Raw genomic sequence first — 25,242 nt, 5'->3', positions numbered from 1 at the left:
CTTGTAAACAATTTACTCTCCTCAGTGTCCCCAAACAATTAAAATGTGACTCAATTTTCAACATTCAATTTTACATGAAATTTTCTAGGCATGTGGCAAACTACCCACATACTTAAATGTATTTTAAATAAAACCCTTATATGAACTTATACACAATACGCTAATTAAACACAAAACTAGAATTATAATAATGAGAATACCAATTTTTAAATTTTTTAAAGAGTTAACATACAAAGTAATAGGATATGTCCAAACTGTTCAACAAGTTCAGGTGGGAGAAGAACTCTTCGAATGGAACTGATCTCTGGCAGGTTGGGTACTGACAGCAAACCAGGTCCTTGTAGAGGATAAACCATATCTGACATGCCAGAAACAGTGGGATTATTGGGGGCAGACCCCATGAGCAGATCGGAGAGGTCTGGGAACATGCAGTCTCCTTGCAACTGACGGTCGATGAGGCACCCGGCATTTTCCAAAGCTTCCTGCAGGGCTGTGGCTGACGTGGAGGCCGGCATTGCCGAGCCCAGCAAAGAAGACGGCATATCGAAAATCGGAGACACCAGCGACCGGAGAAAGCCAAAAAGCAAGGAGAAATAAGAGAAAACCCAAGACGCTAGCTCAGCCCCAAAGCTTAGGGCGGGCACGCTAAACGAGCGCCCCGGCGCCGGTCTGCTGTGTTTTTTTTAATAGATCCTCCTTTTCAGGTTAAAAAAATTCTCTTTTATTCGTAGTTTGTAGGCTTTTACAGTTGTTGGATTTTATAATATACTTATTTCTATTATGATGATGCTCATGATTAATTCAGTGAATTACATTTATAGATGCTCTATGTAGATGTTGCATTTCTCATTTTAAAATACTGCTTATTTTAGTCTATTATCTTTTTTATAGACTGCTAGATCAAGCTTGCTAATAATTCATTTGGGAATTTTGTGGCTATATTCATGACCAGGACTGTAATTTTTCTTTTTTATACTGTCTTTGGTTTTTGTAACAAGGTTTTGCACTAGCCTCACAGGATGAGCCAGGAGCGCTCTTTATTTCTCTGTTCTCTTTAAAGTTTTGTTTAAAATTGAATGATCACTTAGTCGGAAGGTTGATAATACTGTCTCTAATATGATCTGTGTGGAAAGATTTTCAAGCATTGTTTCACTTTAGTTTGTGATTATAGAGTTGCTGTATTTTCTATTTTTTGTCAACTTGGGAAAGTTATGTTTTTCTAGAAATGTATCTATTTTATGTAGATTTTAAAATTGATTGGCCTGAAGTTGTTCACCGTCTTTTCAATTTCTGCCATATCTGAACTTTGGTGACCTTTTAAATTCCTAATGTTTTAAGTTTGTGCTTTTCTCTCATTTCCTAAATCACTCTTCTCAGAAGGTTATCTATTTTGTTGGTCTTTTCAAAGAACCAATTTCTTATTGTGTTGGTATGTATGAGTGTAATGAACATTTTTCATTTATTTATGTGTTTATTACCTCCTTCCATCTGTTTTCCTAGGATTCGTTCTAGTGTTTTTTCTAAAGATACATCTATCTAGCTTCTTTAATTGTATCCTCATTATTGTCAAATAGAATCGTTTAAGGTTATCAGTTTTCCTCTAAGTATAGTAAGAGCAGAACCTTTCAACTTATTATATGTACTTTTTCCATTATCTTTCGATTCTAATTATTTTTAAGTGGTTGTTAGGATTTCTTCTTTGACACAGAAGATATTTAGAAATGTAGCTAAAAAAATTTTTTTAACTTTGTATCATAAAAAATCTTAGACACACTTAGAAGTGGAGAGCCTAGTAGAAGGAGCCCTCAGGTTCTTATCAGCCAACTTAGCAGGGTCAGGGCGTGTCCAGCTGTGTTTTATCTGTGTCCCACCTCACCCCTCCACCTCCACCCTCACAGTCATTTTGAATCAAATCCCACTCATTGTATCATATCATCTGTAACTATCCCAGTACCTACCTGTCTCCCTAAAAGGTAGGGACTCTGTTTTCAACGTAAGTACAATGCCATTTTCATGTTTAAGCAAGGTCAGCAATTCTTAAATTTTATTCTATGTTCACCTAGTATTTATATGTCCCTGGTGTGTGTATGTGTGTGTGTGTTTTAATTGAAGTGGAATTGACCTACAGCACTATGTTGGTTCCAGGTACACCACATAGCGATTCGGTATTTCTAGACATTAAAAGATGTCACCATCTGCCACCATAGAAAGATATTGCAGTCTTGCTGACTGTGTTCCCTGTGCTATACGTTACAACCCTGTGACCTGTTCATTTTGTACCTGGAAGTTCGGACCCGTAACTCCCTCACCTGTTTCCCTCACGCCCCTAACTCCCTCCCCTCTTGCACCCACCAGTCTGTTCTAGTATCTGTGAGTCTCTTTCTGTTATGTTTGTTCATTTGTTTTGTTTTTTAGATTTCACATATGTGAAATCATGCGATATTTGCCTTTCTCTGTCTGTCTTATTTCATTTAGCATAATAATACCCTCTAGGTACATCCATGTTTCCACAAATGTCAAGATTTTATTCTTTCTTATGGCTAATATTCCACTGTATTTAAATACCACGGCCTCTTTATCCATTCACCCTGATGGTGTTTAAAACATGTGCTTCTTTACTGTTTGACTTGGGGTCCATTTAATGCTCATGCATGGTGACTGGTCTGTCTCCAGTTCATCTGTAAGTGTCTCCCCTCCTTTTTTTGCCCTTTGCAGCTTATCTCTGAAGATACTGGGTTGTTTGTCCTGTAGGGTTTCCCTGTGTTCTAGATTCTGCTTGATTCCATCCCTGTCTTGTCATTTAAAATGGACCTCTGTTGCCTGTGTTTCCTGTACGTTGGTGGTTATATCTGGAGGTTTGATCCGATTCAGGTATGATTATTTTTGGCCCGACTCTAGATGCAGTTGTGTACGTCCACCGGGAGGGCCCAACTCTGGGGGGGGGGGTGGGTGTGGGGATGTTAGCAGCCACGTGTCCTGTTTTCTCCTTAAAATCTTTTTATTGATCTTGCCGCGCCCCGCCACTGCTTTGGGAGGCCTCCCCTCTGCCCCCAGCAGTTAAGTGTGAACCGTTACGCCGATGCCCACGGCGGACAGGTGTCCCGGGGCCCCCGGACGCTCCCCTCCCTCCCTCCCCACCAGCCACGGTTTTCACCGTCAGTTCAGCTCCCCAGTTAGATGCTCTTACCCGTCTCCTGCCTGTTTGTCTGGACTCAGCCTCAGGTTTGTCACACTCTGCACTCACCTGCTCTCCCTCATCTCAGACGTCCTGTGGGCTTTTCTCTTAACCAAAAGCTTGTCGGCGAGTCTGTAACCTGTCTTGGTCTTTGATCTGCCTCCATCTGTGCATGTTCTGCATTCAGTCTTTTTTTAATATATATATAATTTTTTAAACGTTATTTTAGTTATTTATTTATTTTTGGCTGCGTTGGGTCTTCATTGTTGCGCGTGGGCTTTCTCTAGTTGCGGCGAGCGGGGGCTACTCTTAAGTTGCGGTGCGTGGGCTTCTCACTGCGGTGGCTTCTCTTCTTGCGGAGCACGGGCTCTAGGCACGCGGGCTTCAGTAGTTGTGGCTCGCGGGCTCTAGAATGCAGGCTCAGTAGTTGTGGCACACAGGCTCAGTAGTTGTGGCTCGGAGGCTCTAGAGCGCAGGCTCAGTAGTTGTGGTGCACGGGCTTAGTTGCTCCGCAGCATGTGGGATCTTCCTGGACCAGGGATCGAACCCGTGTCCCCTGCATTGGCAGGCGGATTCTTAACCACTGCGCCACCAGGGAAGCCCCTGCATTCAGCCTTGATCGCAGTTTCCCCGAGCACGTAGTTCTAGCTTGGTGGGTGTTTCTCTCCGCGCTCAGAGCTGGTCACGGCTTTCTGGCTGTTCCTGTGCGTCCCTGGTCGGGCAGCCTCACTCGTCCTCGGGGTCTGCTGACCTTTCTCTCTAGTGTCTGTGGTTCCACTTTGAAATCGTCTTGACTGTTGCTGTTATCGGTTTGTTTCCCCGCTTGGTTGTGCCTTCCCTGTCTCCCACCAGTCCTAGAAATGCTCAGCCATCTGTCTTCAGATGCTGCCTCTGAGGTCTGACCTCTGACCTTCACAGTCAGTCGGGGGCCCACACTTTGGAACCGACACCCGGCCGGAACTGCAGGCTCTGAGCTCCCTGCTGGGTGCTGGGGAGCTGGGCTGGAGGGTGGGGGGCTGGTGTGGGGTGGAGTGAGTGAGAAAGGAGCGGAGCAGGGCCTCATTGAAACGACAGTCTGATTTAAACAGAAACATTGAGATCACCTAGATTCTGCCCTGTTGTCTTAATTCTCTTCCCTACGTGCTCCTATCCTACAAAGAGCTTTTTATTCCTTTGACAAAGGAGGAGAAGGGAGCACGGGAGGAGGGAAGATCTGACCTAAACTCCTCGTCAGCAGCTGCTGTGGGATCAGCACCCAGCCTTGAGGAGATGAAGCCAGGATTTGTTTCTCGCTCTGCATTGAATAGATGCATTCTCATTCTTCGGTGCCTCATAAAGCTGGCGTGTCTCTGCGTCCTGTGCACAACACCTGAAGCTGAGAATACGTTTTGGCTCCGTGTCTGCGGGCACCCAGGGACCCCTCACCTGCGCTGCTGTGAACACAGCAAGTTGGCGGAGCAGGAGGCCGGGCCGGGGCCGGGTCAGCGCCACTGGAAACGGGCAGGCGGCGGGCTGCTCCCTGCAGGCCTGGCTCTGCGCTCCTGGCGTTGGAGGGTGCGGAGATCTGGGTGATGCCCCCCGGCGGGGTCACAGCCAGGGAGGATGGAGGACGGCTCCCGTCTTTCCTTTTCCTCCCAGTGTTTATGCCGCTGTCCTCCATGCGGGTGACCACACTGCCCGCCCTTTGCAGACGGTCCTGGGACAGCCCCAGTCTGTTTGTTTGCAAAACCCCAAGTCTGTTTCAGTTGATGGGGTTTCCAGCCTAGGACCCAAAGGACCCCTGTGGGTTTGTATTTCTAGGAGAGGGAGAAGAGGCTGCGGTTCCTTCCCTTTGGGGTCCCCACATTGTGATCCCTCGTTACCAAGGTTTCCGATCAGGCGTCTTCACTTGTGGTTAAGGCCCAAAATGGAGTTTTCCAGTATCTGAGCACGTTCAGCCCCCTGTTTTTATCCTTTATGAATCTACAGTTGACTTTGCTAAAAATAACCTGATCATTACAAAGGGAATTTCCTGTTCACATGAAAAGAAGAATTTTCGTCCTTAGGGCGCTGGCCCCTGCTGCCGTCCCATGCCTGCAAGTGAAGCGCGCTTCCCCCAGACGGTGACACTCCTGGGTCCCGTCCTCGTGTGCTGGGGGCAGGGGGCAGAGTCCGCCCAGTGGGCTATGCTGGGCCCTGCGGCCGGGGAGGGCAAGGCTGTAGCGCTGGCTGATCCAACCTGACGCCGGGCCCAGGGCCCCTCCCCTCCTCTCTCCTTGCTCTGTGGGAGCTCCTGGAAGCTTCTGTAAGGCTGAGCGGCCCGAGGGCTGGACCCTCCAGGGCAGGGCTTGGTGCCCTGCGGCCTGCAGAGCGGATGGTGCTGGTGGTGGAGGCCAGCGGGCTCGTTCTCTGGGGTCTCACGTCCGGGCTGCCGGGAATCCGAGCCCGGGTGCTGTGGGCACGTGTCCTCACGCATGTCCGTGACCTCTGTCTTCAGTTGTCACTTGTGTGGATGCCGAGGGTGAGCTGGCGCCCTTCTGGGGGTCTCTCCTGCATCCTGACCGCGAGGCTTCACCTTGGGTTTTCTTTCACCACCCTCAGTAAAAAGCGCTTTCTGGGCCCACTTTGGGGGGAGAGGTGTTCAGGAGCCCCGGAGGCAAGATGGGCTCAGCTCCGCCCGCCTCGCCTGGACGCCCGTCCCGCTGCGTCTGCCGCCCCGGGCTCTTCTCCCCGAGTTTGCGCGGCCCCTGCGACAGAGGCCTCCAGGCTCGAGGCTGCATCCCGGCCCCGTGATGGACGCTGGGCCACACGCACGGCCCCGGCCACGCGCCTGCTGGTCCCCCGGCAGGATCTGAACTCGCCCCGGCCCTGCCCCCGCTGCGTGTGTGATCATGCCCTCCTCGCGCTCTGACCCGCACTGGATGTCTGAGGGACCAGGTCTGTGTGCCGCGGGCCCCAGGAGCCGCTGACGCGGGGGGCCTGGCCTGGATTTCTCTCACTAGCTTTGCTTGGAAGCACCGCCCTGGTGCCTGGAAGTGGAGGCCGCAGAGCTGGTTTCCACGAACAGTCCCACCTCCCGCTCCGCTGCCCCCGTGGTGGCTTGCGGTGTCCTCGCTGTGTCTGCGGACACTCAGGGCAGCCCAGCGGGGACCCCAGGGGGGATCGAAGTAGCTGTGGGAAAGGGCCCCTTGGTGGAGGCACTGACTGGGAGGCCAGGCCTCAGGGTATTGACAGCTTTAGACTCTCTGCCAGGGAGAAGCACTTTGAAAACTTGTCGCTCGGGGGCGCGGTGTGAGTGGGTGGTGGTGAAATCTGACTTAGGTGAAGAGACAGTGGTATGAAACATCACCCTGGTGTTCACGGTAGCTTTATCTTTTTAGCAGTGAAAATAAGATTTCAGGGATCTTCGGTCTCCGCCTCTGCTCAGCAGGCGGCGTTTGACTCGGCGGTGCTTTTCAACCTGTTTCCTGGTGCCGGTTGGGTGGTGCAGACCCGGCCTGGCTGTGCCTTTGGGGCCGTTGTCTCGGCCGTGAGAAGAAGCTCGCAGAGCTGATGCCTGTGGCCGCCCCAGCCCCAGGAGCTCTTCAGGAAAAGTAGAGTTTTCTCCCACGGACGGCACTGGACTGCAGGGTGCTAGAGCGAGCCGGCGATCGCGGGGGACACCCGGCCCGTGGTCAGGACGGAGTCCAAAGCCGGAGGCGTGGGCGTGGAGGCCAGGGGTCAGCGGGCCCGCCGGTGTGGGAGGCGCTCTCAGAGCTCCGGAGCGGGGGGTTCTCGGGCTGCAGGGGGTCCTGATCGCCCGAGCGCTGCTGGAGCCCCCAGGGACGCCGTGCACTGTAGCCGAGCAGGGCCCAGGCCCTGTTGTTCCCAAGTCCCCAAGCTGCTGACGCCGCCCAGCCTGCGAACCACCGCCCCAGGGTGACCTGCGGGCCCCCAGCTCTCCCTGCTCTGCATCGCGTCACTGTTGGGGTACCCGTGGTTGGCATCCAGTTCTGAGTCTGCCGGTGACATTTGCTGCGTGGCCTCGAGCAAGTCCCGTAGACTCCCCGAACTTCAGTTTCGCCACCTGTCAGATGGGGATGACGCTGGGATCCATCCATACCCTACAGCGTGCCTGTTCACACATTACGTGAGCCCAGGCCAGCAGCCCACAGGACTGTGAACCCGTCGTGATGTTTTCACTGACCTGGAGGAAGGGGGGAGGTGTGCCTGCCCCAGACATCCTCTCCTGCCTCCAGCTTGGAGGACCCCGTGCCCTGCTCCGGTATATTTCTCCTTGCTTTTGAAGAGGGATCAACTCCCTTCTTGTCTGGAAGGCAGAAGCATGGGTAAGCCAGGGCCGCTCCCTTCTTGACGACTAGATGTGTGCAAGGAAACCGCGTGCACGGAAAACACAGCTCAGAGGGTTACGTTGAATAGACTCCACGTGTGTCACATCTCTCTCCCTGCCCCAGACCAGATTAAAAAACCTTCCTGTATGTACACATATAAATACTTCCATGTATTATACGTTTATTTATTTCTTTACATTTTGATCTCAACTGAAAACAAAACAATGTAAAACATAACAGCCTGTTCTTGCACCATAATATTTTTTATCTTTATGTTTCAAGAGTAATTTATATGATGGGGGTTGTTCACGTAAGTTATCTCTTTGGCATTGCGTACATATATCTGAAGGAGGCAAAGAGAAAGGAGATACATGCTCGTCTGCGTAAGAAGCTGAGGTGGGGGTCACTTGTGTTACTTACATTCCCTACAGAATATTTTTAAATGTTTATATTAAAAAGCACTTCTGACTTCTATACCTCATTTCCCTTTCACACACACGCGCGCACACACACACACACACACACACACAGTTAAATAGAATAATTGTAATTCAGTTAAGAGCACCTTTGGGGAAAATGATATTGCATATAAATCAGTATTTTGAATGGAACTTGATTGTGACTGTTCAGCCCTTTTGAATGATAGTTTTAATAAATCATGCACCCAGAGTTCCGCGGTGAGATGACAGATTGAACATGTATATCTAATTTCACTCACTTCTGAAATTCACAAAAGCTCCAGTAAAGGTATATTCGTTATAAACCGTGTCACCCCGAACCTAGGTGATGGTCTCTACCGTTTCCCACTAAAGGGACCCAGTTATCCTTGGAGACACGTCTGTTTCCTTGTGGGGCCCAAGAAGTGCAGGGAGAGCCTGGGACACCTTGTCTCAGCTGCACAGAGAGCTGCTCCTGGGCGGCCTGTGGGTTCAGGGTGATGCAGCAGCCTTAGGACAGGACTACAGAGGCTCCGTTCACCATGATCCCGAAAACCAAAACCCTCCTCCCTGCTCACACATGGAGCGTGCTACAGGGCCAGCTCGTTCTTTTTAAAAATTGACAAATAAAGGAAGAGAATCAAGCTCTCGCCCTGCCTTTCTTCTAAAAACCCTTTGTGAGAATAGCAACATGGTTGACTTGGGACCCTTTCTCACTTTAGAAGTAATGTAGCTAGCAAATCAAGAGGGGTGGGTGGAGCTAGAAAAGCCCTGTTTACAGCGATGAAGACATCATCGGTGAGCATGTTAGCTGCCGATAACACAGGAGCCCGAGGGCCACAGGACCTCTCCAGGGAGGTGGCCCTGCTAGGAACCAGAGCTGCATCCCCTGGGCCTCCAGACCCACTTCCAGCTCCCAGGGAACCGACACCTCAGGCACAGTCAGCACAGGACAGGTGACCAGTGTCTTCAGCCCATCAGCTGGAGGGGGCAGGAGTGAGGGAGAAGGTGGGGGACCTTTAGATTAAAAAGAATTCAAAGGATATATCAGCCACTTGCAGTGAATGGACCTTAGTTGGGTTTTGATTTGAATAAAGTTTAAAAAATGTGTATGAGACTCTCTCAGAAAATGGGAATACCTTCTGGCTATTTGATAATGTCATGGAGTTGTTAATTTATTTGGGTAGGTTGATGGTATTCAACTGTGTTTTTTAAGAGTTCATTTAGAGATACCGAATGCCTTATGGACAACATGCTGGGCCGGCTGGTAGGCTTCAGGATGATCTAGAAGGAAGTGCAGTGGGTGGGAGTGAAGAAGAAAAGGTTGGCCATGAGGTGGCAGGTGGCTGATGGATTCTTGGGAGTTGATTATACTGTTCTCTCTGCCTTTGTGTGTTTTTGAAATTTTTCCCTAAAAAATAAAAATATATATTCCAGGGAAATGTCATCAGCTCACAAAGTTGGGGGAACAGAAAAGGAAACAGTATCACCAACAGTCTGAAAGTTGGAAAGTAGAGCCATAAGTCTTAACCGATTTGGCAGTTTGGGCAGAAAAAGCCAGATTCCGACTCCCGTCAGCGCAACCAAGAGCCCCACGTCCCGCCCTCCATCCCGCCCTCCGGGACAGGAGCAAAAGGGGGCTGGGCCAGGTGGAATGCAGGCTGGCAGAGAAGCAGATGCCCCGCTGTGCTGGGCGCCTGAGCCCCCAACCAGGGTGCCTGGTGCGTCCCGACTAAGGCCAGCTCCCCGCACCGTCCAGCGAAGCTCAGCGTTGAGAACCCCTCTCTGCTTGCAGCTTCCAGTTAGGGTTCATGCCTCCGCTCGTACTCAGGGACACATCCGCAGAAAATATGCAGAACTCGGTGAAAAGCTTAGAGTATACATTTAAGGAAATCTCGAATAAAGTTGAGCATTAGACACAGAAAAAGAAAATAGGAGAGAATGAAAGAGAAAATCAGAGGATTGTTCCAGGAGATTTACCACCCAAGAAGTTTTGGAAGGGGAAAACAGAAACAAGGAGGTCAACAAAATATCCATAACATCTTATGGAAAAACCCAAACGAAGTTTTTGCCCAACCCAATAACTCAAGGAAATTCCCCACGACTGGAGAAACTGAACAGGCCAGCTGCATGCCCCCCACAGTGGAGGAAGGAAGAGCCTCACCAAGCCACCTGCTTCTCAAATCTCAGAACACTGGGGACAGGGAGAAGGTCTTATAAACATCCAGAGGGAAAGGCAAGCACAAAGGGTCCAGAGCCAGAGCGGCTCCGTGTTCTTTTAACAACAGTATTGGGAACAAGGAGGCCGTGAAGCACTGCCTTCACCGCCCCGGAGCAGGTGACTTTCAAGCTGGAATTCTGTACGCAGCCCAAGTAATGATAACGTTGACAGGGAAGTTAAGTGCATCTTCAGACATGAAACCTCACACGCCTCCGTTTTCAAGACACTCTTGGAGCCTGAGTTCCTGCAGAAAAAGAATGAACCGAGAAAGAAGAATGAAGAGTGGGATAAAGGGATCAGCAGGTGATCTACCCTGGGACAGAGACCAGTGGGATCCCAGGGAGGATGAGGGGGCCGGCCTCAGGAGGGCGGCTGTGCAGGAGATCCTGGGCCGCCCGGCTGGACCAGAGCTCAGCAGCCGCCGGGGCGGGCGTGGGAAGGGGGGCTGACCTGTCTGGACCTCCCTGCCCTCCAGCCTCACTTACCAGACGAGGCAGATCTCTCCACGGGGCCTCCTGCGAGCCTCACACCTGGAGGACAGCTTGGATGCAGCAGCGGCAGGAAGCAGGGCAGCGCTGGTGCACGGGACGGCCCCCCCGGGTGCTGCACTCGGGGCGGCCCTTGGCTTCCCGGGGGTCACTCTTGACCTCGCCCGGACAGAGCTCTTTTTGGTCAACTGTCCTAGAAGCTGAAGGCAGCCTGAACTCGAGACTCTGTCTTTTCCTGGGAACCTTTGTCACCTCCCATCCCACTGCTCCTGTACTCACTGCGGTCACGTGGAGAACACACGTTTGGGGATACATCTGTAGATGTTATAACCAGAAAGAAAAGCAGGGATGCTGAACAAAGTCAGAATGTCGCTGGGGGCACAGGCGTGTGATGTGGGGGGCACGGAGAGCAATGCTCTGGTTCTGGTTGGGGTGGGGGGGGTGACTGTGTCACCCTTAACCCTCTTGTTCTCCAGGGTGTGTGACACATTTCACCATAAAAGATGACAATATTTTGAACCAAGTTCTGCGTTTCTTATATACCCCTCCCTTTCTTTCTCTTCCTCCGCCGCCCCCTGCAGTCTTTTCTCTCCCTAACCCTCACGCACGCAGGCAAATGTCATGGTAAGAGGAAATCGTGGCTGCGTGGATGAAGTATCTTTTATTGTTCCCTAGATGTGAATGAGTCGTTCTTTACTTGAACAGACCCTAAACTTCGGCCCTGTTTTCTAAAGAATAGTCCTTCTCTTTCTTTCCTATCTATATGATGACATGAAATGGTGTTATGAAAAGAGGACCCAACCCATGTAATGGAAAATTAGTGTCCTTTTTTTCTGATCATTTATGTTAAAAAAAATAGAGACTAGCAGATTTTTTCTATTTCTGATTGAGAACTTATAATTCACAGCCCAGGCTTGCCATTTCTTATTGAAACTCTGAATATAGTCTTTGTGCTTTTACTAACGTCATGAGTCTGATTGTATTAATATGTTTCTCAAGGCACAACCTATAAAAGCAATTTTCTACTCTGCCATAAAATATTCATGAGAATACAGGCTTTTTTGTCTTGATGCTGCATTCTTTAAGTAGAGAAGCTTTCATTGTTTCTTCAGGGCTCTTTGGGTCAAAAGCACCAGCAGCTTCTGTTGGGAACTCATGGCATTTCAGAGAGTTTTTGATACAGAAATAGTCCGAGTCATGTTTGACGCACCCGCCAGCAATGGGAATGAATGGGGACCCCGCAGCTGGTGCCCAGGCCAGGCCTGGGGACCGCTCGGCCACCTCCCCACCCGCCTGGCTTCCCGAGGCTGGGCACACGAAGCGGGAGAAGGACCTTGCCTGGGTCCCCTGGCCTCGTGTAAGTTCCAGTGTTGGTTTGCGTGTCTGTAAACGCAGTGCTGTTTTCAGAGGTGAAGAAGTGGCAGGAGCTGGTCGCGGCGCGTCTGACGGAGGTGATGTCTAGCTTTGCATTCTCTTTGCTCTGCTTTTGACTTTCTCTAGCAGAAGAATGAAGTTTTATGTGAAACCTCAAAAGGGTAAACCCAGGCAGGACTTGCATCCCTTTCTCACAGTATATGTGGAGGGAACGTGGTGAGAACAGGGATGCCTTGGGCCGAGGACAGCACATGCCCCCCCCCCCATGCCCCCCGTTCCCTTCTGTCTGTTCACTGCGGGCATAAGGGGCTTGCCGGTGGGGGGGGTGGTCTCCTCGCCACCCTGCGCGCCCACCCCCAGGGTGCATCCGCTCCGGTGTCTGTGGCATGACCAGGGGGTGTTTCCTTCTAAGGTTCCCTACGCCCCCAGACACAGAGGAGGCTGAGAGAAGGTGCAGTAAACAAAGCGAGGCTCAGCTCGCGGGTGGTGGGTGTGACGCCCCTCCCCGCCCTGCCGCCCCATCCACAGGGCCCCGTCCTGCCCGGCCACCCACGAGTCCTCCCGTCCTGTCCCTGCGGCCACCGCCCCACCTCTTTCACCCCCAGCGCCCCTCCCGCCTCAGAGATGCAGCCCCCGTGTGAACCCTTCCCCAGGCCTTCCATGGGCCCCACTGCCCCTCCTGCCTGTCTTCACAGCAGACCTGCCACAGGCTGGCGTGGGAACAGCCCCCCAGTGCCCAGCACAGAGCAGGAGTGTTTCCGCGGTACATGGACGCACGCTTAGAAACGTTTGGCCCATCTTATTTTTGGAGTCCATAAAAAGGATCCCTTCAAGTTGTTTTATGTTCAGTCTTTGACGACGTTAACTACTAGACATTTCTGCTGGTCCTCCTGACCCCGCCTAGGAAGAATTAGAAGTGGGGAGAGGGTATGAGACAGTGAGCAGTGGATGGGTCGTCTTCTGCCCCGCATCGTGGGGATGGCCTTGTTCCTACATAGTGTCTTAGGTCACCTTAGCACGTCGCATGAGCAGGGGCCACGTCTGACCACCCCTGCTGTCAGGGCAAGTGAGATGATACTGCTACAAAATGCAGGCAGTATGGTTATTTCACAGATTCTCTGTGGTTATTTTCTTAAGCTAAAATTCCGCTCCCTGACCAGACAAGCAGAGTGTAAGAGACACCGCAGGCCGGTCTCACCTATTATGACTATGGATTCAAATGTGTGTAATGAAACAGTCGCAGGCTGAATGGGTCAGCGACTCTTTGTGTGTGTGTGTGTGTGTGTGTGTGTGTGTGTGTAACCCAGGAAGAGCAAGTCGGGTTTATCCTTAGAAAGCAAAGGCCAACTGGGGGACTTCCCTGGTGGTACAGTGGTTAAGAATCTACCTGCCAGTGCAGGGGACACAGGTTCGAGCCCTGGTCCGGGAAGATCCCACATGCCGCGGAGCAACTAAGCCCGTGTGCCACAACTGCTGAGCCTGCACTCTAGAGCCCGCGAGCCACAGCTACTGAGCCAGTGCGCCACAACTACTGAAGCCCACACGCCCTAGAGCCCGCATGCCACAACTCCTGAGCTCATACGCTGCAACTACTGAAGCCCGTGTGTTCTGGGGCCCGTGTGCTGCAACTGCTGAGCCCGCGGGCCTTGAGCCCGTGCTCCGCAACAAGAGAAGCCACCGCAGTGAGAAGCCCCCGCACCGCAGCAAAGAGTAGCCCCCGGTCGCCACAAGTAGAGAGAAAAGCCCACACGCAGCAATGAAGACCCAACGCAGACCAAAAAAAAAAGAAAGCAAAGGCCAACTAACCTGAGGAGGTCTGCTAAGTAACTCACCTGTAATCCATGAAGGAACTAGGCAGGTTACCCGGTTAATAGAAAAACTTTCTGATCACATCCGTGGATGCAGAAAGGGAGCTGGCAAAACCTGCCATCATTCACGGTAAGAATGTTTTTCAGGAAGCATTCAGCACTGTCTTTAGTGAAAGCAGGATAATATACACCACCTCTCCCCACCGGAGAAAGAAAAGCATCAGCTGAATTTCCTTTAAGACGTCAGGTCACTTTCTCTTTTCTCTAAGTCTCTTTCCTGAGCCCTCCTCCCTGCCCTCCATAATATTCTGTTCCTTAAAAGAAAGTCTGAAGCAAATGGGGGAAAATATTGATTGAGGTTTTATAAAACTGGTGTTGTTTGCACTGTTTTTCCATTTTCATATATTGCATGATAAAAATGATCAAAAAAAGAAAAAGGAAATTAATAAAAGCCAGTCTTTACCAGCTGGTGTGCAGTGGAGGTTGGTGGGGTCCACCGGTCCCCGGGCCTGTTCACGAAAACAGTTCATTTGTGCAGATTTTTCTCACTTAAATATCAAATAAAGACCTTGTCACACATCAAGCCTCACACCCCTCTAGAAAAAAAAGAAATACATACATTTAAAAAGTTGGGGGAAGAAACCGAAGAAAAACAGTCAGCTGGTATTTATCCCAGGCTTGTTAGGGCTTCAAAGAGAGGAGAATTAGATATTTTCTGAAACTGCTTGAATACTGAGGAGTTTTCTCCCTTCCCTGTGGCCAGGTCCCAGGCATTCCTGGCATGCAAGCTGCTCCAGGCTCTGGGGGCCTGGGGTGGAGGCCAGGGCTTGGTCCCGGGGGTGGGAGAGACAGTGACGTCAGCCCCGGAGCCAGCGCCCCGCTCTGCCCCGGGCAGCGGCCCGCACTCTCCCGAGGTGAGCAGCCCTGCAGGTGCGAGGCCACGTTCTAGTCCAGAGCTCCAGGGCTCAGGGAGTCGGCTCGGGGCTTAGAACCCAGGGCTTCGCCCGAGCCGGGCCTCGCCCCACCTCGCCTCGCTCATCAGAAGGATGGTCGGCATGGGACCTGCCGCCTGGCAGTGACCACAGAAATGCCCTGTCCTGACGGGTGGTTCCACTTACGGGCTGTTTTTCCAGAATCTATGCACAGACTTCCTGAGGAACTGGGTTATGTCCGGCCGGTGAGTGGCCCCCTCTCACTCAGGGAGACCCCAGGACGAGGCCAAGTGCGTCTGTCGCAAGGCCCGACCTGCAGAGGGTCCAGGCAGAGGGGCTAGAATGAGGCGCCCCGTGCCAGGTGGTGAGGAGCTGGCATTGGCGGCCCTTGGGTGTTGAGTCTGGGCTCCCACTGGAGCCCTGAGCCCCCCGGAGGGCGAGGCCCCAGCCTCCGGTCCCCGGGTCTGGTCCGTGCCGCTGCGTGAGCCCAGAGCAGGTTGTGAGGGGGGCTTTTTGGCAGGGACAGGGACCACGGACCTCGGTGCTGGGCTGTCTTCACTCCTCTCTCTACGAGCAGCGCCCAGGGCGCGCACCTGCGAGGCGGGGAAGCAGCAGAGGAGGCTCGCGGGAAGTAAGGGGTTCCCAGCGGCGCCCCTGGGCTTTTCAGATGCCGTCCTGTCGCGGGAGGAGCACCCACGTCGGGTTATTTTGTGAGGTCCATATAAATTTAAGGCTTGCGCTCTGCATTCTTTTTCTCACTTTAATTTGGTATTGATTTGTAAGCCTTAAGATCGATTCAGCTTCTGTTTCTAATCAGAGTCACTTGTGGCTCTTTCTCGGCCACACATCAGTGCAGTGAAGACAGTCCGTTTCCCGGCGAAGTGCAGAAGCACGTAACCCTGACGCTCAAGCTGTGCGGGCGAGCCGGGGGAGCGTCTTATTGGCTGCAGCCGGTAAACCTGTTTTCCGGAGGGCGCTCGCTTCACCATGGAAACGCTCTCCCCGTCCGGAGCGTCCGTCTGGACCACTTCAGTGGCACACACTGTCCCGTGGTTCCTGCGCGCAGCTCTTCCGTGGCTTCGTGAAAAGGGGAAGAAAGGCTTGGGCAACTTGCCTCTCTACTTACGGATGTTCAGTGCTTTTCAGAGCCTTTTTCTGGCTTTTTCTCTTCGTCGACTTTCAAAAAGGATGTCAGAAAAGGCCGCCGGGCCTGCAGCAAGGTCCTTTGAGAGAGCAGGGGCCCCTTCGTGGAGGGTCGGGTGGAGGGAAGAGAGTTGGCGGGAGTGTGTGTCCTGGTCCAGACGTCCACTGATTTCTGCCCGAGGGATAGAAACCTCAAAGGCCTCCGGGTCGTGCCTCTTGAGCCTGTTGAGGGAGGGGGTGCAGAGGCGTCCGAAGTGTACAGTGGCCCTCAGCATGTGGGCACGCCGACTGTTGGCGGTGGCTCTCTGGGAGGGTGGGCGGGGCTGGGGGCTCCACGGTGACCAGCGCTCTGTGCTGTGCTCTCTCCCGCAGTGGACGTGGCCTCGGCGCTGCCTTTGCCAGTGGCCCCCCCGGCGGTGCCCATGGACCTGCGCCTGGACCACCAGTTTCCGCTGCCCGCGACGGAGGCCGGCGTCCGGGAGAAGCAGCTGCAGCAGGAGCTCCTGGCCCTCAAGCAGAAGCAGCAGCTCCAGAGGCAGCTCCTCATCGCCGAGTTCCAGAGGCAGCACGAGCAGCTGTCCCGGCAGCACGAAGCCCAGCTCCACGAGCACATCAAAGTAAGTCGCCTGCCGTCCGCGCCCGGGAGCCCGCAGAGCCCGCGCGTTCTTCGTGGTTCCCACGCTAAGGACCGTCCCTGATAACCAGTGGTAGCGCTGAGATTGATGCACAGCCATATTCCTTGCTGGGCAGTTAACACCTGCGTGTCCAGCACTTGGGCACCGGTTGAGTAAATTGGGGCAGATGTGGCCAATGGTGGGAACAGCATTTAAAGTCACGCTGTAGAAGCGTGCTTAAATTAGGGGAAATGCTTATCATCTGACTTCATCTACAAAGATAAGATATGTCCGTATATAGCAACGTTACCAGCAAGAAGAAACACCCGTGTTTGCAAATCATCTTTATTTTCTTCTTGGGACTTGTCCGTCCACTCTCCATTTTTCCCACTGACTTTTTATGATTTGAAAAAGATACTAATATTTACTTTTCCTTTAAATGGAATCAGAAAACAACTAACATAGATTGTGTTTTGGTACCCACTCTCTGCATGTATTTAATCTGATCTCAGATTTTAAAAGTAAACATATTAGAAAGAAACATGCATTAGTGATGCATAGAGAAGTCACGTCATGTGGTTGAGGGACCAGTTATGACGTCTGTGATCATAACGTGTGCTCACTGTACTTGGAAACATGGAGAGCAACGCTGTCCAATAGAAATGTGTATATATTAAAATTACGTGGGTAATTTTACATTTTCTGTAGCCACCTTAAAACACCAAAAGAAACCAGATTGTGTAAGTTATTGATTGCTATCTAACAAATTACCCACAAGCTTTTTAGCTGCTTAAAATAACAAGCGTGTACTATCTGATAGATTCTGCGGGTCAGGAATAACAATAACAAGCGTGTACTATCTGATAGCTTCTGCGGGTCAGGGATCCAGGAGCAGCCTCACTGCTGGCTGGGCCTCAGGGTCTCTCGTGAGGTGCTGCTGAGCTGCCAGTCAGGGCTGTGGTCTCATCTGAGGGCTGGGTGGGGCTGCAGGACCCACTTCCCAGCTGACGCCCGTGGTTGTGGGCAGGAGGCCTCAGGTCCTCCTCACGTGGGCCTCTAACAGCAGCTTCCCCGAAATGGGCACCCGAGATCCAAGTGACCAAGAAGGAGGCCTCGGTGTCTTCTGGCCAAATCTTGGAAGTGACATCCCCCAACCCTGCTACCTTATTCTACTGTCATACGACCAACCCTCCCAGGAGGGGCCCAGACAAGGGGTGAACACCAGGAGGCAGGAATCTTTGGGGTCATTGGGAACCTGGCTGCACAAGGTAAACTAACTTTGATGTATTTTATTTAACCTCATATTTCTAAAATATTATTTCAACCTGTGATCCATGTAAATAGTTTTGTTCACGCTGAGTCTTAGTGAAGCATCGCAGACCAGACACGCAGAGCACATCTCCCTTTGGACCAGCTTTACTGCGGCCACATGTGGTTAGTGGCTACTGGACCGGACAGCAGGGATGTGGAGAATTAAAAGCCCACACGCTTCTGAGATGCCCTTTCCATGGAGACCAACACCGCCTACGGCTGGACGTCGCTGAGGCCGGCCTTGGCTTCCTCGTTAGCCTGCGCCCAGATGGTGTGCGCGCACTGGTACCATGCAGAGTAACCAACCGTGCACTGTCTGTTTCTGCCTCTGGCCAGCTGATAGCTGCGCCCGAGGCCGTGGGTCTTGGCAGTTTTGTTGCTGCCGCTGCTGCCTTTTGCCCTGACCCCGTGGGGCTTCTGAGGTTGGCAGTGGACAGACCAAGGAGAGAACACTCTCCAGAGCTGCTGGAAGTCCAGGCCTCATGGCTTTGCCTGTAGATTCTGAGCCAGAGAGCGCTCCTGCCTAACTGAGAGGTCACCTGTCTCCACGGAGACGCCCCAGCGGCCATCGTGGTCCTCTGCTATTGAATAAGCGCTCTTGAGTTTGGGGTGGGGTGGTCGAGGGTCCACGAGAGCGAGTGCGGTACGCTTTGCTCCCCTGATGCGAAGCGCCTTTTCCTCCTGGCTGTTGGGAGGAGGGGGAGGCCCCGTGGGCTGCTCGGTGGGAGGCAGCCTGGACCTGCCCTGCCGGTGGGGAAGCCAGCGCCTTGCTCATGGCTGCTGCTCTGTGCGGTGCGGGGGATGCGGGGATGCGGGGATGGTGGGGGGATGGGGTGGGTGGGGCTTCCCGCTGAGGCCCCGCCCCGAGGGTCTTTGGCTGTGAGCAGCGCCCGACGAGGTGCCTGCCTTTCAGTACTGACAAGAGCCCCCCCCACAGGCCGCCCCTTTCCTTTTGTCTTTGAAGCTGCAGCCTCACATTTCTGTGACCCCTGAAAGAAATTTAGAAGCTCAGCCTTGGCTCTCTCCCGACCAGTAGCGCTGCTCGCCCACGCGGAGCGAGTTCCTCTCCTCCTCGCCAGCCGGCGTTTTGAACTTTGGCCATCACCGTCCCGTATCTTGATCTCATCTCAGAAGACCGAAGGATCACTGCAGTCTTGTGTCTTCCCGGTCCTCTCAGATACGCCCCACTTTACCCGGGCTCCTGGCGACCAGGGGGCCCGCACTGCCCTTCATCTTGGGAGGTGAAGCCCTGTGTGTGCCCCTCCCCCCCGTAGGTCACGCATCCACGTGCCTACCTGGTAAAGGGCAGCTGCCCACCTCTGGCATCTGCGGGCCCGGCACGGCGCCTGGCTGAAGAAGGAACTCGGGATTTGCACTTCTCTCTCTGTTTTCACTCCCCCTTGCACCCCCGTCCTCACTCAAACAGCCCCTGATTGAGAGACTATACCGGAAACTGGCGATGGTGGGTTTTGTGCTGACCAGGATTAAGGAGGACGCTAGTTGCTTCTGTTCTCCTGTCTGTGTCGGTTGAGTCTGTAGATTTTACAAGAAAAACATGAGAAATTGAGACATCAACAACCTCTCGTAGGTGAGGGGTTGCACAAATAAGCAAGAAACATCAGGAACACTCTTGAGCCAGGTTGGTGCTTCCCCCTCAGGGCGAGACCGGGCTTCCCGCTGTCCCGGGGCCTCGGCCTGGGGTGGGCCTTGTCTCCCTGACCCCCAGTTTCTCTCCTCCTCTGGTGCTCCAGGAGTTTGTGTCACCTCTTTGAGATGGAACAGTCTCCCTCCTGGGTCCTCCTGTCAGCACCTGCGCAGAGAGGGCCCGGAAGTCCGGGGTACCCCGAGCTCCCCCTGGCCCACAGGCTGGGTGCTCCCAGAGATGGTGGGAGCCCCAGAAACGCAGCTCAGGAAGCATCTCAAGGTTACATGCTCTCTGCATTTTAATCGTTTGTTGTTTCTCCATTTAAAATGGAGATCATTCGTCTAAAGCCATTTAAACTATGTAATTGTATCATACCATCAGTTGGCTTCTGTTTTGATGATTTACACTCTCTTCACAAGGTATCATATTGTTAGTGACATTTGGCAGTGGTGTTTGTCAGATGGATTTCTTGAGCACACAATCGAATTAGTGTCATTAAATCATCAGTGAATTTGAATAGGATTTTATAGTTAAAAAGAGAATAATTTTTAAAATGTAACTAAAATTGTTAACCCTGGGTAAAGAAGATCTTTCCTGGGGTTTCGACACTCAGTGTTGCACTTGTACTAGGCGCAGTGTGTTTGTTGGTCATGGCTGATTCAGGAGCCCCGTTCCCCTTTCTGTCCTGCGCAGTTAGTTTTCTTCTCCCCAGAATGGGGTCCAGGCAGCATGGTCACTGAGTCCCAGGGCTGTGAGAGTAGTGAGTGTGGTGTCGGTGGGTGTTTTTGTCAGCTGGGATAGCCTAGGTGATCACCTGGCAAATGTAGCATTACCTAGATTTGCTGCTTTGGGGGTCTGTTGTGTGTCATTTTTAATTTTTTAAAATTTTATCAAGGGAATCCCTATTTCCAATGTTTCTAATGGAAATGTAGTACAGTGTAAACAAGCAGAAGCGGTCCCTCCCTGCTCTCCCATCTGCTGCCCAGCCCCAGGTCTCTGCTGGCTTCTGCTCCCTGTTTGTAGATGGTCGGCTTCGTCCTTGCATTAAAGATCCCATGGGGTGATTATTTCCCGCTTGCTGGAGAGACTAGGCTTTCGCCCTCCATCTCCGGCCCCCCCCACACACACATACACTGCCACTTTTCGGGTGCTTCATATACTGAGACCATCCTTCTGATTAAAGAACCATCAGGGGCTCCATTCTTGTGTCTTTGTGGGTGCCTATTGCCGACACACACCATGCAATGGCTTCATGACCTCTCTGATACAGCTCTTAGCTTTCCCTGGAGTTAGCGATTTCCTACCTTCCTATTGGCTGAGTTCCCTATGCTCCAATGCAAATCCAGTCCCACAGTCTGAGAAACCTGTAAGCTCTTCTCACTGTGGGCAAACTCTGGTGATCATGGCTACAGTTTCAGTCTTGTACTGCAGACTATCTTTAAGTATAATGATGTAGTAACATGATTTTTGCATTTCAAAGTATCTGAAATATGAATCTGTTATATCTCTAAATCAGGATCAATGGTTTAAATATTTGCTTTATGCAAAAAGGAAAACAATTACAGGATATAAGCCAGCACAAAGTCCTTCCTGCTTGAGTGGTGATGGCCACTATTTTATAAGACCACAAAGAATCTGTTACATGAGTGTCTCAGTCAGCTTTGGCTGCATAACAAACGACCCCAAATATAGTGCTTACTACAGCAGTCATTTGTTTGTGGAGGGTTGTCTGGGCTCTCTCTTGTGCTCCTGTCATCAGCTGTGAGCTGCCCAGTGACGGGGTGACCTGGAGTAAGTAACCTCACTTCCAGTCTGGTGCTTGGCAGCTGGATTATCTGCTGGTTTCTGAGTTCCAAGCTCAGCAAGAGGGCAAGAGTGGTTTAAGCCTCCATGTAAGTCATGTATGCTGTTGCCTCTCTGGCCAAGGCAAGTCTGAAGGTCAGGGTGAGAGCTCATATGGGAATGCACCCGGAGGAATGGATACTGCAGGGCTGTGACAGACCAGGCCTGGAGTGCAGTCATCTTCTCCAGGAGGACTCCTCACCCTAGTCCAGGGAAGGCAGGAGAGGGCGTGGTAACCGTGATTTTGACAAGAGTCGGGGTGCACATGAGGAGGGCTCAGGGGTAGGGAGACAGTGAGAAGTCGGGGTGCACCGTGAAGAGAGGAGGAAGGGGACAGGGCTGTGGGCCTGGACGCTGGGAGCCCCCCGTGCAAGCCAGAATCCCTTGGCCACCTTCTGAAGGTTCTGAGTTCAGGCATGCCACCCCTTGACCTCCGTCCGTGGCAGTGATGTTTCCATAAATGTGTGGTTTTTTGCTGTTTGGCAAATACTGACAATTTTGTACTGGGAACGTATCGAATATTCCATTTCACTGATGGAGATGTGGTGAGCACTTCGGAGTAGAACGCGACGCTGACCATGCCATCTGGGCTGTGCCTCTGGGGTGCTGCCGCGTCTCATCTCCAGAGTTCTGCATCTTCCAAAGTTCTGATGACGAACCTGCTCTCCAGTCCTTCCTGCAGCCTTTGTTCATGTGAATCCGTGTCTCCTATAAAGCACCGTTCTCTTCGCGGTTCCGAGAGGAGTGGGAGTGAATGCCTGTGTCCACTCAGCCATGCTCACCCACACGTCTGACCTCCTCATTAACCATTTGCTCACAGCGTCCTCCCCACAGGTCTCCCTGGAGCCGCCTGCACCCCGGGAGGAACACCTGCATAGGTAAACGGGAGGAGGAGGGGGAAGGTCCCGGCCCCTGGACTCCCCAAGGCTTGTGTACGAGAGAGGAGCAGGGCCCTGCTATTTGCATCCCAGACAGTGTCGTTTTTCACGAGGAATGTTTTCATCATGATCTCTTTCTGATCGCCACAGTCATTAATGTTAATTACTGAATAATTGCAAATCACAGAGAAGATGTGATTCCAGCGCTGTTAGCTAGGAAAGCTGTTGCCTTTTGGAGTGGATTCCCGTAACCTTATATTATGTAAATTGTGCGTGTGTGTACCTGTAGTTTTATGGAATTGGGATTATACTGACATGTGATTTTTATTTACTGTATTGTTAACATTTTCCTTTACCATTACATACACTTCAAAAGCATGATTTTAATGGTTTTGTTGTAGTCTTACAATGAACCCCAATGAATTTAAATAAGCACTAATAGTTGAAGAGTTGAACATTAAGGTCATTTCCAGTTTTTCTTCTGTTTTTAGTGTCCTCGTTCATGAATCACATGCCTTTGTCTAAACAAAACAGAAATGGTATTGCTGACCCAGGATACGTCCTTTTCTGTGGCTTTTGTTTGTTGCCATGTTTCTTTCCAAAAGCTACACTAGGTCCTGGGTATGCATGTGTCTCTCTGTCTCTCTCTCTCTCTTTCTCTCTGTCTCTCACACACACCCGCCTTGCTCATTCCGAGAGCAGAATAGTAAAGCAGCAGTAACCACGACAGCCAGCACTTGCTGACCTGTCCTGGGTGGTAGCTGCCTCTGTGGGGCGCTGCAGGGCACCCTCTCTCCCACCCACAGCCTGCTGCACGGGTCGCTACCCGCCCCCCATTTTCCCTCTTCCACAGTCCGCACACAGCGGGCTGGCCGAGCAGCGACTGCCTTCCCAGAGGAGAGGGTCCAGGGCTGACCCCGCAGTCTGATGCATTAGTGGAACTTGTTCACATTCTATTTTGATTCTGTCTCATGTCGTGCCTGCATTTCCTTGATTGTGGTTCGCCATATTTCTGTACGCTTGCTGCATTTCTTCTACCAATTATCATTTTCTTTGCTGTTTTTCTATTGCAATGCTTGTCTTTTTCTCATCAGTATATGAGTGTTCTTTATAAATTAAGGGCGTTATTTCAACGTCTGTTATATTTTGTCAATTATCTACTTGGCCTCGCCTCATTCACGAAGCAAAGCAGTTTTCTAAACGATTTAAAAAATGCCAACTCTGTCCCATAATCAGCGCATATTTATCTGGCCGAGTCTGTCTCCAGCCCCCTCTGTTCCTCATACCAGCCCCGCCCAGTGTCAGCAGGAGCCTGTGCTCGTGTTTCAGGATCCGACTGTGCAGGTCTCCACTCCCCACACATTTGTTCTTCATTTTTAATTCCCTCAGCTTGTCTCCGGGTGAGCTTTTATTTTTCCAGGTGAGCAGCAGAATCATTTCTCATAACATCCCCCAAAGTTGCTCTGGAAACTTAACTGAAGTTGCAGCAAGTTAATAAATCAGCAGGACATCTACTAATAACTTTCTAATTCAGGAATATGGAATTACCACCTGTGATTTGAGGTTTCTTCTATCCTTAAGAAAAGTCTTGTTTTATTTTCTTCATATAAGGGCTGTAGATTTTATATTTAACTATTCTTGGGTATTTTATATATTTTCTCCTGTTATGAATAGAATGTTTCTTCATTTTATTCTCTACTTGGTCACTGTCAGTGTAGAGCTCTTGATTTCATTATTATTTGTTAGCCAACCAATGTCTAGAATTTTCTTCTTAGTCCTAAGAAATTTGTAATTGGTTATTTCATGTTCTCTAAGTAGACAATAATGTCATCTGCAAATTATAATTATTTCCTCCCTTTTTGTCTCGATGCATTGACTAAAACTTCCATAACCATGTTGGGATCTTGGAAAGTTATCTGTGACAGCACGTACGTGAGGGGCCCTGCCCACACCATGGACTGCGGTTGTGTGGCCGAGGCTGGACCCTGGGTGAGGGCTTGCCCTGGGCGTGAGGCTTGCAGGAGAGCTAGGCAAAGCCGGGCCTCCCCTCCCTGTGCTGGGGTCTCCCTCAGGGTTGCATGGGAAGCACCCTCTCCAGGCCTGTAACCATTTTCCTGTGGTGTCAAGTCAGGCAGCCACGCTCCCGGGCTGCAGAGGTAAATAAAGCAGGTGACTCCCCAAGGACAAAAGGCCTTTCCTGGGTCCTGTGTGGAGAGACCTGGCCTTTTTCTCTTAGAAGAGCTTGTTGGCAGGGTCGGTGCCGGACACAGTTCAATCATCACCTGAGCTATTTGGTAGTTTTCTAGCACTCATCAGGATTCTGATCGTTTTCATCACAGGTGAGTTTGCCCGTTTCCTTTGCCGATGCAGGCTGCTCTCTCCTGATGCCCGTCAGGTAGGATGGGGAGCGCGGAGGAGAAGCCAGGCTCTGCCTTCGTCCCCAGCAGCTGTCCAGGGACCCCGAGGGCCTGGGGCACACACACGGGGACCTTGCTCGTCCTCAGTCTCAGGGCTGTGCTCGTTCTCACCCGACGGAGCCCAGAGAGAGGTGGCTGCTCGTTTTTTTCCCTTTTCTTTATGGAAAATACTTAGTTTTTCCCTTACTCATTTTTTTTATTGTGGTAAAATTCATATAACATAAAACTCATCACTTGACCATTTTAAAGTGTACAATTCAATGACATTTAGTACATTTACAATATGGTACAACCATCACCGCTGTCTGGTTCCGAACCATTCTCATCACCCCATGAAGAACCCCTGCGCTGATATCCAAGAGTTATGCCCCATTTCCACCCCACCCCCTGCCCCCCATAGCGCCTGCAACACTCATCTGCCTTCTTCTCTGAATTTGCCTGTTCTGGACATTTTATATAAATGTAATCATACAGTAATGCGTAGTTTTTTGCGTCTGACTTCTGTCATAACATTTTCGAGGTTCTTCCACGTCATAGCATGTGTCAGTACTTTATTCTTTTTCATAGCTGAATATTCCATTGTATGAATGTACCCTAATTTGTTTACCCATTCATCTATTGATGGACATTTGGGTTGTTTCCACCCT

The 25,242-nt window shown here is 51.3% G+C and overlaps 1 protein-coding gene across 7 annotated transcripts in view; it reads left to right on the top strand.

Moving 5' to 3' along the window:
* HDAC4 (histone deacetylase 4) overlaps positions 1–25,242 on the top strand; it is a 291,648-nt gene that overhangs the window by 161,299 nt on the left and 105,107 nt on the right. For all 7 annotated transcript variants that reach the window (XM_057551885.1, XM_057551889.1, XM_057551886.1 and 4 more), the window contains one exon: positions 16,261–16,505. In XM_057551885.1, the coding sequence (XP_057407868.1) occupies positions 16,261–16,505 (245 nt within the window). The remainder of the gene's footprint in view (positions 1–16,260; positions 16,506–25,242) is intronic.

Source organism: Balaenoptera acutorostrata, chromosome 8, assembly GCF_949987535.1.
Source record: "Balaenoptera acutorostrata chromosome 8, mBalAcu1.1, whole genome shotgun sequence".
Classification (NCBI taxonomy): Eukaryota; Metazoa; Chordata; class Mammalia; order Artiodactyla; family Balaenopteridae; genus Balaenoptera; species Balaenoptera acutorostrata.
Note: the sequence above shows the minus strand (reverse complement) of the source record. Positions and strands in the feature narration are given on the sequence as shown.